Source organism: Chiloscyllium plagiosum, chromosome 20, assembly GCF_004010195.1.
Source record: "Chiloscyllium plagiosum isolate BGI_BamShark_2017 chromosome 20, ASM401019v2, whole genome shotgun sequence".
In the NCBI taxonomy this organism is placed as follows: domain Eukaryota; kingdom Metazoa; phylum Chordata; class Chondrichthyes; order Orectolobiformes; family Hemiscylliidae; genus Chiloscyllium; species Chiloscyllium plagiosum.
This window is the reverse complement of record NC_057729.1, coordinates 24159356-24175830: the sequence shown is the minus strand read 5'-3', so window position 1 is coordinate 24175830 and position 16475 is coordinate 24159356. Positions and strand designations below refer to the sequence as shown.

At 41.1% G+C, this 16475-nt stretch overlaps 1 protein-coding gene across 2 annotated transcripts in view; it reads right to left on the bottom strand.

Annotated features, from left to right (window-relative positions):
- LOC122560076 (cadherin-4-like) overlaps window positions 1–16475 on the bottom strand; it is a 668379-nt gene that overhangs the window by 144554 nt on the left and 507350 nt on the right. For both annotated transcript variants that reach the window (XM_043710292.1, XM_043710293.1), the window contains one exon: window positions 14562–14717. In XM_043710292.1, coding sequence (XP_043566227.1) covers window positions 14562–14717 — 156 coding nt within the window. The remainder of the gene's footprint in view (window positions 1–14561; window positions 14718–16475) is intronic.

Here is a 16475-nt window from a genome sequence, read left to right as displayed (position 1 = left end):
TCACCTGACCTGCACATCTTTGTGACTGTGGGAGGAAACCAGAGCACCCAGAAGAAACCCACGCAGACACAGGGAGAATGTGCAAACTCCACACAGACAGTTGCCTGAGGCGGGAATTGAACCCGGGTCTCTGGCATTGTGAGGCAGCAGTGCTAACCACTGTGCCACCATATACTTGGCGATAGTATATTTACTTATCTCATGCAAGTCAACTTTATAGGTTGTTAGTAATTGTGAACGAAACGTGTGCTGCTGGAAAAGCACAGCAGGTCAGGCAGCATCCAAGGAGCAAGAGAATTGATGTTTTGGGCATTAGCCTTTCATCAGGAATGTTCATCAGTAATGTGGTGCCAGCACCGTATCCTGTGGGATTCACATGGATATGCAATTCCTCTACATGTGCTTTTCCAATCAGGTTTGTCTGAAAGCTCTGTGCTTCTTGCTGTACTGTAACCACCCACCATCATTCTCCTTCCCATGGCCAGGCTTGATCTCACTACAAACAACTTCACCTCATTTCACTTTCTTTAATTCCTTCCTGAATGGCATTGTGGGCCAACGCACATCAGGTGGACTGCAGCTCACTACCACTTTCTCAAGGGCAACTAGGGACGGCAATAAATGCTGGCCAGCCAATGACACCCACAAAAGTTAACTGCGTGGCCATGGGTAACAATATGAGCCCCAATTATGTCTGTCTCTTTGTGGGTCTTGTGAGACACTGCTAGTTCAAGCCCATCTACCCCAACTCGTTCTCCAGTACATCGATGATGTCTTTGGTGTTGCTTCCTGCTTTCATCCAGAATTGGAAACATTCATCAATTTTATCTCCAATTTCCATCCTTCTCTGACCTTCAGCTGGTCCTTTTCTGATTCTTCCTTTACCTTCTTTAACTTCACTGTTTCCATTTCTGAGGACAAAGTGTCCATCGATATCCATGATAAATCCAAAAGTCCTACACTATCACGACTACACCTCTTCACACCTTACTTCTTGCAAGGATTTTATTTCCCAGTTTCTCTGTCTCTGTCACACCTGTTCTGATAATGCCAGTGTCCTCCCCCTGTTGTGGTTGACAGGGCTTTTGGTCATGTCCAACCCACCTCCCATGTTTCTGCCCCACCCTACTTCCCAGAACAACAAAAAAGTTGTCCTTATCCTTACTTGCCATACCACTAGTCTCTGCTTTCAATATTCGACCAATCATCCATTTTTTCAAATAGTCGCAAAAAAAAGCATTGCCACATCAACCTGAATTTTTTCATCTTAAAGATGTTGTATGTTGTTTACTCACTCCACCCCATTCAAACAGAACATGTTCTTTTCAATGAAAAGACACAAGCAACACAAGGTCATCAACATTTTAAAAAGTCATTCTCCACAAATCACATACTCTCAATTTTGCAAGAAAGGAAGAATAGGGTTGTAAGACCATAAGAAGTCGGAACAAGAGTTGGCCAGTTGGAGCCTTGAGCCTGCTCTGCCATTCAATGGGATCATGAGTGATCTGATATTCCTCACCTCCATTTTCCCTATGATTCTTGATTCCATACTGAAAATGAATCTGTCTACTTCAGCCTTAAATATACATCAGGGGTCTCTGGCCCCACAGGTCTGTGTGCAAAAGAGTTCCAAAGATTCTCAGTCCTCTGAGAGAAGAACTTCCCCTTTACCCCAGTCTTAAATTGGCACCTCTTTATTCTGAGACTATGCCCTCTGGTCTGGATCTCTTCGGGAATAGAAATGACCTGTATAAGAGGGACAGGTTCCACATGAATTGGAAGGGGACCATTATATTTGCAGGGTGTTTGCTAGTGCTACTTGGAAGGATATAAACTAGTAAAGGCATGGCCATGAGTTGTGGTGGTGGAAACCAAAGCTATATTGAGAGAAAAGAAAACATATTGAGGAAGGTACAGTAGATAAGGGGAGCTACTTAAATAGTGAAGGCAGACAAGAGCTTGGCAGAGAACAAGGTAAGACTGACAAATTAAACTGCATTTACTTCAAGACAGGAGGCCTGACAGGTAAGGCAGATAAACGTAGGGCATGGTTGGGAACATGGGACTGGGATATCATAGCTATTACAGAACCATGGTTCATGGACTGGCAGGACTTAATATTCCGGGGTGTAAATGCTATAGGAAAGGTAGAAAGGGCAGGGAGAGAGGAAGAGGAGTGCCTTTTTTGGTTAGTGGTAACATTACAGTACAGTTGTACTTAGAGAGGATATTCCAGGCAATATGTCCAGTGATGTTATATGGGTCAAACTGAGAAATAAGAAAGGGATGAACACCTTGTTGGGATTGTATTATAGGACCCCAATAGTCAGCAGGAAATTGAGAAGCAAATATGTAAGGAAATATTCGCTATCTCTAAGAATAACAGAGTAATATTGGTAGGGAGGTTTAACTTTCCAAAAATAGACTGAGACTGTCATGGTATTAAAGGGTTATGTGGAGGAATTTGTTAAATGTGTACAAGAAAACTTTCTTATTCAATATGTGGATATACCTACTAAAGGAGCAATACTTGACCTTCTGTTGGGAAATAAGGCAGAACAAGTGGCTGAGGTGTTAGTGGGAGACCGCTTTGGGAGAAGCGATTGTAATTCTATTAATGTTAAAAATACTTATGGCAAAGGATAGAATTGATCAAAAAGTTGGAGTTTGAACTTGGAGTGAGTCCACTTTTGATGGTATTAGGCAGGAACCTTCAAAGGTTCACCAGGGGAGGCTACTTGCAGGTAAAGGGAAGTGGCAGCCTTCAAAGGTAAGGCAATGAGAGTTCAGAGGTGATATATTCTTGTTACTCTGAAGGGCAAGGCTGGAAGGTGTAGAAAATGTTGGATGACTAGAAAAATTGCGGCTCTGAACAAGAAAAAGGAGGCATATGCCAGTTATAATCAAGTGAATATTGAGAAAATTACAAGGGCATTTAAAGTATACTCAAGAGGGAAATCAGGAGGGCAAGAAGGGGACATGAGGCAGCTTTGGCAAATAGAGTTAAGGAGAATCTAAAGAGTTTCTATAAGTACTTTAAGTGCAAAAGAGAAACCAGGGAGAGAATAGAGCCCCTTAACGATCAATGTGGCTGTCTGATGTGTGGAACCACAGGAGATGGGTGTGGTACTAAACAAATGTCTCACATAAGTATTTACTGTGGAGAAGGATATATAAACTGGGAATTCAGGGAAACAAATAGTGATATCCTGAAAAGAGTTCATATCATAAAAGAGGTGGTGCCAGAGGTCTTAAAATGCATAAAGGTGGATAAATTTCCAGGACCTGATCAGGAGTTTCCCAGAACTTTGTGGGAAGTTAGGGAAGAGATTGCTGGGTCCCTTGCTGAGATATTTATATATCAACAGCCATGGTGAGGTGCCAGAAGACTGGAGGTTCGCTAATGTGGTGTTCTTATTGAAGGAAGGTAGTGAGGAAAAGCCAGGGACATGTAGACCAGTGAGCCTGATGTCAGTGGTGGCTAAGTTGCTGGAGAGGATTCTGAGGGACAAGATTTACATGCATTTGGAAAGGCAAGGGTTAGTCAGCATTGTTTTGTGTGTGGGAATTATGTCTCGCTGATTTGATTGAGCTTTCTGAAGAGGTGACAATGAAGATTGATGATATCAGAATGGTAAATGTTGTCTCTGTGGGCTTCAGCAAAGTGTTCGACAAGGGTCTACATAGTAGACTGGTCAGTAAGGCGAAAGCACATGGGTTGGATATAAAATTGGCTTGAAGGAAACAGAGGGTGGTGGTAGAGGGTTGTTTTTCAGATTGGAGGCCTGTGGCCAGCAGTGTGCCACAAGGATTAGTCCACTGCTTTTCATCATTTTATATAAATGATTTGGATGTGAACACATAGGATGCATGATTAGTAAGTTTGCAGATGACACTAAAATAGGTGATGTAGAGGACAGTGAAGATGATTATCTTAGGGTACAACAGAGTCTTGATCATGTGGGCCAATGGGCCGAGGAGCGGTAGATGGAGTTTAATTGCAAACAGTTGTTGTCCTAGCAATGATCCCTGTGGAACCCTACAGGTTACAGATGGCCAACCTGAAAAAAGTATTCCTTATTCCCACTGTGTTTTCTGTCCCATTTGTCAATTCTCTATCTAAGCCAAAATAGCACCACCAACACCATGACCTCTTCTGGGGTTGTGTCTGCCCATTCAACCAGTCCTGACATGTGATCATTTCTGCATGTAATTTGAGAAGGTGACTTGCCTGCAAAATGACCTGAGAACTTAAGCTGGATCATACTTAGTTAGATGTCAGAACGTCTAGTGGGGGAGAAGCTGTTCAAAAGATGTGGATCAATATTAAAGGGCAAAGTGGTGACCAAAATGTGGATTAACTATTCATAAATGCATGGTAAAAAAATGCAGGCTACATCCTTCCTATTTCTAAAGGATTGGAATTGGTAATAAGCTGCATGTATTGAGAATGTTGGGCCTTAATGATTATGATCAGCCTAATTAGTGGCACATGGATGTACAATTGAAGAACATTTCATATAAACACACAAAACCTGGAGATAGGAGCTGGAGGAGGCCATTTGGCCCTTTGAGTTTGCTCCACCATTCATCACGATTATGGCTGATCAGCCAACTTAATAGCTTAATCCTGCTTTCTCCCCACAATCGTTCAACTGAGTTCTTGCAGCCATCCTATTCCTTCTTACTTAAATGCATGTGAAGAAGCTCTTTGCTAGTACTGGGACTAAGGCAAAGTGCATGAGTTGCTCATTTTCAGTCCACTTTATTTGTGCCCATAACCTCTGGTTTAAATGTGAGTTAGGAACGACTTCATCTTTTGGGAAGAAAGGTAAAGTTAAAGTCACCATATTCCCAGTGGACAATAGGGCTGCTCTCTCATTAGAGATGAATGGTGGTGATTTAAACTGAGGGTCACCATGTCTCAAGTGAGGAGTGAGGTTGAGAAGACGGGATCTTCAAGGGAATCTCAGCTAAAGTGGAAATTTAACTCTCACTGTTGCTGTTATTCTGCATCATAAACTAGCCATCCAGTCAATTGAGCTAACCAACCCCTATGGGAAGTAGCATCTGAAGCTTTGTAAACAATGCTTATCCTTTTGTACACACGCTTTATTATGTAATAGTTGATGGCAAACGTTCACTGAATTACATGGAAACTGTAACATGGAAACTGGCCAATTGGCCAAATCAATTCATGTTCAGATTTATCCTCCACACAAGCTGCAGTAATCCCTGCCTAATACTCCAAATCCCTTCCTTCCCCTTTCCTTCTATTATCCAACAAATACTCAAATGTAGCTAAATCTGGTAGTGCGTTCCATAGTCTCACATTACAATGTGGAAAAAAAAACCTTGATCTGCTCTTGTCCCGACTCTCCTATATTTAATTTTATTTCTATTTCGTCTTTTTTGGTGTATCAATAATTTGAAACAATTTTTAAAATCTACCCTTGCCTAATCCTTTCATGTTAAGTACTGATGCCACATCATTGTAATCTCCCATTTTGTTGAATAGAGCCGCAATTTTCCAAGACTTTCTTTTATTTTTGTTTCCACAATACAAAACAGGAATCTTATTTCAATTCATGGTCTAGCCTCTCTGTATGCCAAGATAACACATCATGCCAGCTGTGACCTTATTAACGTTTTGTTCAAGTTCACCATTATATGTTGAACCTTCATACACTACCTCTTGCCCTAAAATTAATATTCCATTTCTTTTCCATCTGATCCACTCAGAGTCATAGAGATGTACAGCCAGGAAACAAACCCTTCGGTCCAACTCATCCAGACTGATCAGATATCCAAACCTGATCCAGTCCCATTTACCAGCTTTTGGCCCATATCGCTCTAAACCCTTCCTATTCATATAACCATCCAGATGCCTTTTAAATGCTGTAATTGTACCAGCCTCCACCACTTCTTCTGGCAGCTCATTCCATACATGCACCACTCTCTGGGCGAAAAGATTGCTCCTTAGGTCTCTTTTATATATTTTTCATCTCACCCTAAACCTAGGTAAGAACTGATTCGGGATAGTCAACATGGCTTTATGCATGGGAAATCATCTCTCACAAACTTGATTGAATATTTTGAGGAAGTAACAAAGAGGATTGATGAGGGGAGAGCGGTGGACGTGATCTATATGGACTTCGGTAAGGCATTCGACAATGTTCCCCATGGAAGACTGATTAGCAAGGTTAGATCTCACGGAAAATAGGGAGAACTAGCCATTTGGATACAGAACTGGCTCAAAGGTAGAAGACAGAGGGTGGTGGTGGAGGGTTGTTTTTCAGACTGGAGGCCTGTGACCAGTGGAGTGCCACAAGGATCGGTGCTGGGTCCTCTACTTTTTGTCATTTACATAAATGACTTGGATGCAAGCAAAAGAGGTACAGTTAGTAATTTTGCAGATGACACCAAAATTGGAGGTGTCATGTTGCGGCTGTACAGGACATTGGTTAGGCCACTGTTGGAATATTGTGTGCAATTCTGGTCTCCTTCCTATTGGAAAGATGTTGTGAAACTTGAAAGGGTTCAGAAAAGATTTACAAGGATGTTTCCAGGGTTGGAGGATTTGAGCTATAGGGAGAGGCTTAACAGGCTGGAGCTGTTTTCCCTGGAGTGTTGGAGGTTGAGGAGTGACTTTATAGAGGTTTACAAAATTATGAGGGGCACAGATAGGGTAAATACTCAAAGTGTTTTCCCTGGGGTCGGGGAGTCCAGAACTAGAGGGCATAGGTTTAGGGTGAGAGGGGAAAGATAAAAAAGAGACCTACTGGGCAACGTTTTCACACAGAGAGTGGTACGTGTATGGAATGAGGCGCTGGTACAATTGCAACATTTAAGAGGCATTTGGATGGGTATATGAATAGAAAGGGTTTGGAGGGATATGGGCCAGGTGCTGTTAGGTGAGACTAGATTGGGTTGGGATATCTGGTCGACAGGGACGGGTTTGACCGAAGGGTCTGTTTCCATGCTTCTCTATGACTCTATGCCCTCTAGTTTTGGACTCCCCCACCCTAGGAAAAAGACCTTGTCTATTTAACCTATCCATGCCCCTCATGATTTTATAAACTTCTATAAGGTCACCCTCTGACGCTCCAGGGAAAACAGCCCCAGTCTGTTCAGCCTCTCCCTATAGCTCAAATCCTTCAACGCTGGCAATATCCTTTGAGGTCTTGCTTTTAATGTCTTATGAACTTGAACTTCTAAATCCCTGTGCTACTTCTTTCAGCCTTTCTCATTTTAAATATAATATATTTTTGATCAAGAAAACGTATCACCTCACGCTTGTTAACATTGAATATCATCCTACTCACTGTTTTGTCCAAATGATGAATATTGCCTTGGAGCTTCCTTTTGTCCTCAGAATTCTTTTTAATGCTATTTCCTGCACAAACTGGACACTACTTCCTTTATCTGTGAATCAGAATCACTAACAAACACCAATAATCCCTCTATATTTTCTTTGCTCTGTATAGCACATTTATTTCTGGTGGTATCTTTAGATGATTTTTTTCACAATGGCCACAGCTGCACATTATCTTAAAGGTGACAGCTTGTGTGAGGCCCATCTGGTACCTTTAAGATCGCTGCAAGTCATGCACACATGCAGCTTAGAGAGAATACTGTTATACACAATGAGGAAACATCCCCTGGGACACTGTTACCTACTTCTATCCAGTTTGATAAACTGTCTTAATTTCAATCCCTGTTTCCTTAGAATTCAATTTGCAACCTTTTCCCTAATTTGGCACACTTAATTTCTGTAATAACTCCAGAGAATCAGAGAATCATTACAGCACACCAGGCTATTTGACCCCACTATCCATGTTGGCCCTCCGAAGAAGAAATTTGCATATGCTACATTCCTGCATATTCCTCCTTTTTGGGTATTTCGAATATTCAGCAAATATTTTTTTTTTAAAGTTCTGATGCAGAAGGACGTAATTGCTTCCACAGTGTTTGTGCATACCAATAAATGAACACAAATCATTATCCCATTTTCCAGCATTTTGTTCATAACCCTTGAGAATTTCAGCTGCAGTTTCAGACACTTATAAATGAGATGAAAGTTTTTTGCCTCAACTCCTCTTTCAGGAAGTGAGTTTCAGACTACTATCACCATCTGGCTGAAAGGATTTGTCTCCTTTCCCAACTGATCTTTCTGCTAATGAATGAACATTGCTAACCGTTTTGTGTATGTGTGTGCCTGTGCTTGAGTGCATAGGTCTGAATGTGAATGCGTGTGCATGTCAGTGTGTGTGTGCTCGGACTAACATAGTTAGCGATACAAACCAGGGTTCTTATCACTTCTTCTCCAGGCCTAATTGGTTAGATCACTCAAACAGGTAGCTCCAGTCACTTGATTGGGCCCATTCAGAGAAACTAAGGGAAAACAAAGTGGTTGGGCATGGTGGAGAGGCTCAGTGTGGCCTCTTCCTGGGGATTTAAGGGTGACTAGGAAAGCTGGATTGAGAGTGTGTTGCTAGAAAAGCACAGCAGGTCAGGCAGCATCCGAAGAGCAGGAAAATCGATGTTTTGGGCTGGAGCTTCCTGACCTGTTGTGATTTTCCAGCAACACACTCTCAACCCTGATCTCCAGCATCTGCAGACCTCACTGTCTCCTCGAGGAAAGCTGGATAAATGTATTGTAACAGGAGATATGATAGAGCATGGATGAGAAGGGATTCACGGAGTGGGGTGTGTGGTTTATCCACAGTCAGAAGCATCCTGACTTTAGGTTGTGGACAGTGTATGACCACTGTCTTAATGACTTGATAAGTCAAGGTCTGAGGAGTAAAGGTGGATAGGTGCAGACTCACGTAGACAGAAGGGTGGGGGGACCTGGGTGGTGGAGCCTGTGAGGCTCATGGGAAGAGCTATAAGGAAGGGGATCTGGATATCTGATACATTAGTGTCAAAATCGAGGCAAAGGTTGAAACTGCTGGCTGAAGAGTGTTCGCTGTAAGGCGGAACTGCGCAATGTGGAAGAAAATGACTGTGACCTGTTGTGGACTGGCTTCTCCTGGAATGAAAGAAAGGGAAGGATTGAGTGAGATGAAAGTGGGCAGTACAGATGTTAGTCCTGGTGCACAGAATCAAAAGATGGTGAGGTGTGCTAGGGCTGAGTAAGTAGGCAGCACTGAAGCCATAGACAGTTAGTTTTGTCGGAGGTTGAGAGGGAATGAGAATGAGTGAAGGAAGATGTGGAAAAAAAAGTAGCAAATGTGACAGAGCATGAGCCTCGGTGTTTGCAGCTGTAGAGATAGAGTGATTGAGAGTTAGCAGAGAGTAGTTCTGGTACCGACCCTGACAATGATTGACAATGATCACTCTGCAGTACTGCTGGCTGTTCCTCCAGACTGTGGAAGCTGCACTAATCCAGGTGTTGTCCTATGACCAGACTGCCAGGATCTAACATTATAGCCTTCTCTGCCAGTCTACCATGAGGAGGATAAGCCTCCTCTCAACTATTGGGGTCTCTAGTTCACTTGCAGTGAATCTCAGTGCTATGATCCACTTCTCCAATGACTTTTGGCTGCAAATCTGCCACCAAGCAAGCTAGCTTTGGAAGCTAGCTCATCCAGGTGCACAGGAGTCTCTTAAATAATGGCTCACTCGCAAGGATTGTTGGTATTTCTGCGGCTATCCAGTGAAAGATGAGCCCTTTTGAGGGCTACACCTGTTAAGACGGGGCTAGAATCAAGCAAGAGGGGCACTGTAGAAAACTTATGAAAACAAAGAGTATTTGGGCAGGAATAGGACATTCGACCTTTCTGACCATGGTGCTGGGTAGGTAGTTAATGTGATGGATTTGGCAAGATAGGGCATGAGATCTTACTGGGCCTTCAAGGAACAAACCCTCCAAGGGTCCCACAAGACTGGCACTCTGCCAAAAAAAAACACACTTAGTCTTTGATCTCTAACCAAAATGATTCTGTCTCAATAGCTATTATACATATCAATCCTCCCTACAATACTACCATACTTATTCAAAGACAATTAGCAAAGGCAGTTGTTGTAGAACGTGTTAGGCTCTTGAAGTAATAAGGTGGAGTGCATTAAGCACTGCACAATATTATGAGGTCATATGGACTTGGTGGAAGAAGATTGCTGGAACTCAAAGAAGACAAATATCCAGATACCTAGGTCTCCCTCATCGAGCTGTGACAATGTCTATTGCATCAATGTAACTGAGTTACTACTGACTAATACACAACATCTTGTTTAAGACAAGAGTCTCTTCTCATTAGACTGCTTCTATCAAACTAGACCAAGCTAAAATGCAACAAATCTATCTTATGGTGACCAATTGTATAGATAATTCAAAAAACGTGGAGAGCACACAATTGCATTCGACACAGTATATCATTAAAGAATGTTTATGTCAGGAGGTTCCAGCAACAATATGATCAACAGTATTTTGCAAATTCTCTGAGGATTTCACCTAAAGAGAGAGATTGTATACCTTATAGGATTAATTAGAGTGCTTGATCATTATCAGGGTTTCCTGAAAGACGATTGGGAAGACAACATGAGGTCAAAACAGTGGAACCAACTGTAGGAGAAAAGGACTGAAGGCTAAAGAGAGCAAAGGGGGCAATCCACAGAGCTGTCTCTGAAAACTTATATATCCTCTAAACTGGTTCTCGAGCCAACCTTAAGCAAGATGTGCGTAGCTGGACTAATCCACACATGCAGTTTCAATGAGCCTATATACTGTATATACTGCTCCATATTTGTTTCTAATCAATGCTTGAGTGCCAACCTTCCAGGTTTTAGAGCCTCCTGCTAACATGCAGGCTACATTTCGAAATCCACATCCCATTAAAGCCCTCTTGTACCTATACAAACTAGAGTTATAAAGAAAGTTGTGTTTTCTATGTGCAGTTCTAACCTTTTAATAAATCAATCAATCTTGCTATCAAATAAGATCCTTTCCCCTTAAGTGTATTTTGACAACAGATACTGCCTGAACGCCAGACCTTTACCATGCAGGCAGTGAGCAGCCCTAATGGACGTTAATCATAGATTTATGCAGCATAGGAACAGGCCCTTTCGCCAACCAACAAATACTAAGCCAACCAACAAATACTAAGCTACACTAATCCCACTTACCTGCAATTTGTCAAGAGCCTCTTATACCCCAGCATTTTAAATGCTCATCCAGATGTTTCTTAAATGTTGTTAGAACTGCCTCCACCATCCTCTCAGGCAACACATTTTATATATGTAGCACACTCTCTGTGTTCTTTTCTCTCAGATTTCCTCTAAACCACTTACTACTCACCTTAAACTTTTTCCCTCTGATCTTAGACACACATGCCATGGGGAAAAGATTCACATGATCTACTCTATGTCTCTCATAATTTTTGTATACCTTAACATATTCCCCCCCTCAATCTCCTCTGCTCCAAGAAAAAATCAAAACCAGCCAATCAGATCTCTCCTCATAACAAAGACTTTTTATCCCAGGCAACATCACGGTGAATCTCCTTTACTCCCTCTCCAGAGCAATCACATCCTTCTGATGGTATGGTGACCAGAATTGCAAACAGTTTTCTGTCGGTGGTCTAATCAATGTTTGGTAAGTTGTTAACTAGTTTTTCTTGCTCCTAAATTCTTTATGCTGGTTAATGAAGGTAAGAATCCCATATGTCTTCTTCACCACCCTTCAACTTGTGCTGATATCTTCAGGGATCTATAGGCTTGTATATCAAGTACTCAGTACTTATTCCGCTGTACTCCCAAGGGACCTACCATCTGTTATGTATAGCCAATCCTCTGATCATTACACCAATCATTTTCATGTCATCTGCATACTTACTAACTATACCTTCTACATACGCATGCAAGTTATTAATGTACATGCAAACAGCAAGGGTACTAGAACTGATCCCTGTGGTACACCACTGGTCACAGCCTTCTAATAAAAAACACCAAACACATCAACATCAACCCCTCCTCCTCTCTCCCCCCCCCCCATCGTCTGTTGCCTCCTATCTATTAGCCAATTTTGCATCCAGTTTGCCAACTTGTCTTGGATCCCATGAGTTCTTACCTCTTCGACCAGCCTTCCATGTGGGACCTTGTCAAAGGCATTACTAAAGTCCATATAAACTATATTAAACACACGACCTTCTTCAATATATTTAGTTACCTTTACAAAAAACTCAATTAGATTTGTCAGACAGGATCTCCTTTTAAGAATCCCTGATTGACTCCTGCCTTTTCAAGTGCTGATTAATCCTGTCAGAATTTATTCCAATAATTTCCCTATCATTGATGTCAGATTAACTGGTCTGTAATTACCAGGCATATCCCTGCTGCCCTTCTTGAACAAAGGAACTACACCATCTATCCTCTATCTGCCAGTTCACCAGTGATTAGCAAAGTATTAAATATCTCCACTAGGGCCCCAGCAATCTCCTGCCTAGCTTCCCATAGCAGCCTGGGACGTATCTCACTCACGTCCTGAGGAGTTATGTACCTTTATGTCTGCTAAAATACCTAATACCTCCTCCTTACTAATCTTAATATGGTCTGGAACCTCACCATCGCAAATGAAATTTCCAGCTGTGATGTTTTTAAATACAAATGAGAAGTATTCATTTAAGATCTAATCAATGTCCTCAGGCTCCATGTACAGGTTGCCCCTTTAGTCTTGAATAGGTCTCACTCTTTCCCGGAAATCCTCTTACACTTAAAGTCATAGAGTCATACAGCACAGAAATAGACCCTTCGGTCCAACTCGTCCGTGCCGACCAGATATCCCAACCCAATCTAGTCCCACCTGCCAGCACCTGGCCCATATCCCTCCAAACCCTTCCTATTCATATACCCATCCAGTTAATATACTTATAATGGTTAACCATGATCCAATCTACCAAAGGTAGTTCATGTCTCATCAGTACCCTCCTAATTTACTTTTTAATCAACCCCATATGTTTTCAATGCTTTTGAAGGGCCTCTCTTGTTTTTAATGCACTGTACCTGACATATGTTTCCCTCAAGAATTCGGAAGAAGAGTCACTAGACCCAAAACATTAACTCTGGTTTCTCTCCACAGATGTTGCCAGACCTGCTGAGATTTTCCAGCAATTTCTGGGTTTTTTTCTAATTTTCAGCATCCGCAGTTCCTTCATTTGTTTTAATGCTTCCTTCTTTTTCTTTATCAAACTCACGATATCCCTTGACATCCAGGGTTCCCTGAATCAGCTGCTCTTGCCCTTCACTCGTAGGGGAATACACTGGCCCTGAATTTTTACTATACTACTTCTAAAGACTTCCACTTTCCAAATGTAGACTTACCACTCCCAGTCTTTGTCAAATCTAATCTAATGACATTGTAACAGGCTGTCCCCCAATTTGGACACAACTTTGGAACTATTCTTATCCCTTTCGATAATGATTTTGAAACTTGCAGAGTTATGGCCATGAAGTCTAATATAAACTAATGTTAATGTAACCTAAAAGTAAAAGATATGGGAACTCGGCTTGAGAGCTGGAATTAGGAAAATAAGATAAATGTAATGCAAAATGAGGTAAATAAAAGATTGACTATTCAGCTGATGAACTCATCACCGTTAGATATTTTGAGACATGTTAGACCTGTTGAGATATATTTGACCTGTTCAGACATGCTATGACACACCTCTGGAGTAAGTGGGACTTGAATGCAGGCCTTCTGGTTGAGAAATGGGGACATTATCAGTACCACAAGAACCCTACTCTCCACCTGTATGATGAGATTTTCCACAATGTTTGCAACATAGTATTTAAGAGCAACATTTCCTCTAATAATTTCTAAACTGAAGACTGCACCTAGAAGACTCATTTATTGCATTGATGCAATGACATCTCCTTTCATAAGCTTAATATTCATTATAGGAATGAGGTCTGTCAGGTGGATGTAAAAGATCTCACAGCAGTTTTGAAGTAGAATTGGGAATCCTCCTAACGGCCTGGACAATATATATTTCTTTATGGTGCCACTAAAATAGATAATCTGGCCATTTATCTTACTACTGTTTTGATCTGCGCCTATTAACTATAATATTTCTAGGTGTCAAAAACAATGATAAGCTACATCTTTTAGTTATACCCAATTGAAGAAAGTGACATGTCCTAATTTTGAAAAGATAAAGGACACAAAACTGACAGTGAGAGTCAGTGACACTGAGAGTCAGTGTGACACTGACATTTTGATTTTCGTCAGTAGAATTGAGATGTTAGACATTATTAAAGAAAACTGGTCAATAGATGCTAATTAACATTTTTTTAAGACTGTTTATGGTCATATGCATTAAAAATGTTACATTAATTGACATGAAACCTAAAGTGACCATTATAAAAAATGAAATTGGCCTCCTATATCAGCATTATTTTAAGAATAAAACTTCCTAAAACTTGCATTTTCTTGAAAGAATTACTAATTTTATGCAAATAATGTATACCCTTTAAATACATTAAATAAAATTTTCTGTGCTGGCTTAAGAGGTAGCCCGAAATGGAAGAAGCAACAATTAAATTCAGGGATTGGCTCTTACGTGAAAAGATGCAATATCCTCACGATCCAGGGGTCTTGTGACATGCATTTTACCAGCAACTTGATCAATACTAAAAACCTCCATGGGTGGTTGATCAGCTCCAGGTCCAGTGATACTGTATCGGATCTGTATCTCCCTGTCTTTATCTGACCGAATCTGAAATGAAAACACATTGGGAGAGTTTAGTGTTTTTTAAAAGTGCTGTTAGGTGAAGTAATTATCAGATGAGTTGGCTATAGTTAGGTGTCAAATAAGTTTTTAAGCACACACCATCCTTGACACAATAAATTACAAAATAAAAGACAAGCAAAACAATTTTTAGAAATAATGTCACAATAATAAATTCCCATTGAATTGACTTTTCAATTTACTCAATTCTGTGGATAGGTTGACCAAAACTTTAATTGGAATACTCCACTCTAAAATCTGCAAGGAGTTACAATTTACTTTGAATTATGCTCCAAACTGTGTGCTTAAAAGGCAGGTAAACAATTTTGAAGTGTTTATAAACTTTACTATTTTCAACAGTATTGTAAGTAGCTCAATTAAAAGTTCCATTATATAAACAGAAGAACCCTGCTTGCATCATAGTCAAGTAACAAATTTAGAAACATGAATCAAAGAAAATATTTCAAATAGCTATTAACTAATCATGCTTCAATATGAACTGGAGTTAAACATTCCATCTTTCTCTTCAAACATCAGCGTTAACTGGTTCTTGATATGAATAAAATGGAAGGCTTTAAGGCTGTGAAATGTATAATATGAAAATGCTTTTGTATTTTTCTATTTAGGTTGGATAAATATAGCAGAATCATGTGCAGATATAGAGGGGTCTTGGCCACAGCTGGAGAGCTGGCGAATGCCACATGACACCTCTTTGTGTGATGGCCCAACACATTTTGATTCACTCAAGGATTTACAGGTCAGCAATGGGCCTTTGCTAAGGAGCAAGGACCCTGTGGCAGAGGTCTTGCCTGGCAAGAGCCACTGGCCAATCAGGAGTCAGGTGTTTTGAACAGCAGCATCACCAAAGGAGGCAGTGGTGACTGTATATATGGTCTACGTAAGGCTTAAGATCATTCTTTGATACAACACCAGAGTTGAGTGTTGGGAGAAGAGGGTTAACAGGTTGTAGGTGAGGAGAGACACCAGCAATTGGACGTACTCTGAGGGCACCACCTACCTGATTTTTGGTCTCTTGACCGGGCACAAAGTGCTTTTGAAGGATGGATCCTGATCACACCCTATCCTGGATCTGCAAACAGCCTGGCAAAGGGTGACATTATCATGCCCCCACATGGAAAGACCCCTGCACACTACAGGGTTAAAAATAGAGGCAGGAGTTGAACTGCTTATGAGTCTCAATTGGTGGTAGGTCAGAAAGTTAGTCCACAGTCGTTCCCACCGTGGACTTGATCATGGTTGACCTGAGACACGGTGCGATCCCAAATCATTAACTTTTCGCCTGTTTTAATACAGCTCACCCGCCATCATACACACCATAAGACAATCCAAGATTCCAGCCACAGACTTCCATAAAAAGCAGGATATTGATAAAGAAATAAAGATTATTTGGCACTCACTCATGGGAAAAGTGGGTCTCTTTTAATGATCCTACTCCACTAGCTACCTGACGAAGGAGCAGCTCTCCGAAAGCTTGTACTTCCAAATAAACCTGTTGGACCATAACCTGGTGTTGCATGATTTTTATCTCTTTCAAAATTGTAAGCAACTAAATTAAACTAAGCAGGGTCAGCCATCCACTCCCTTCAATGTACAAGTTTACAGCACATAACTTCCTAAGCCATAAATATGAACTTCTAATATATAAAAATTGGAAATGGCAATGTACTTCTGAGGTTGAGTTCCAAACCTGGTCCCTTGAAACATTTCTGCTGAAAAGAAATTGCA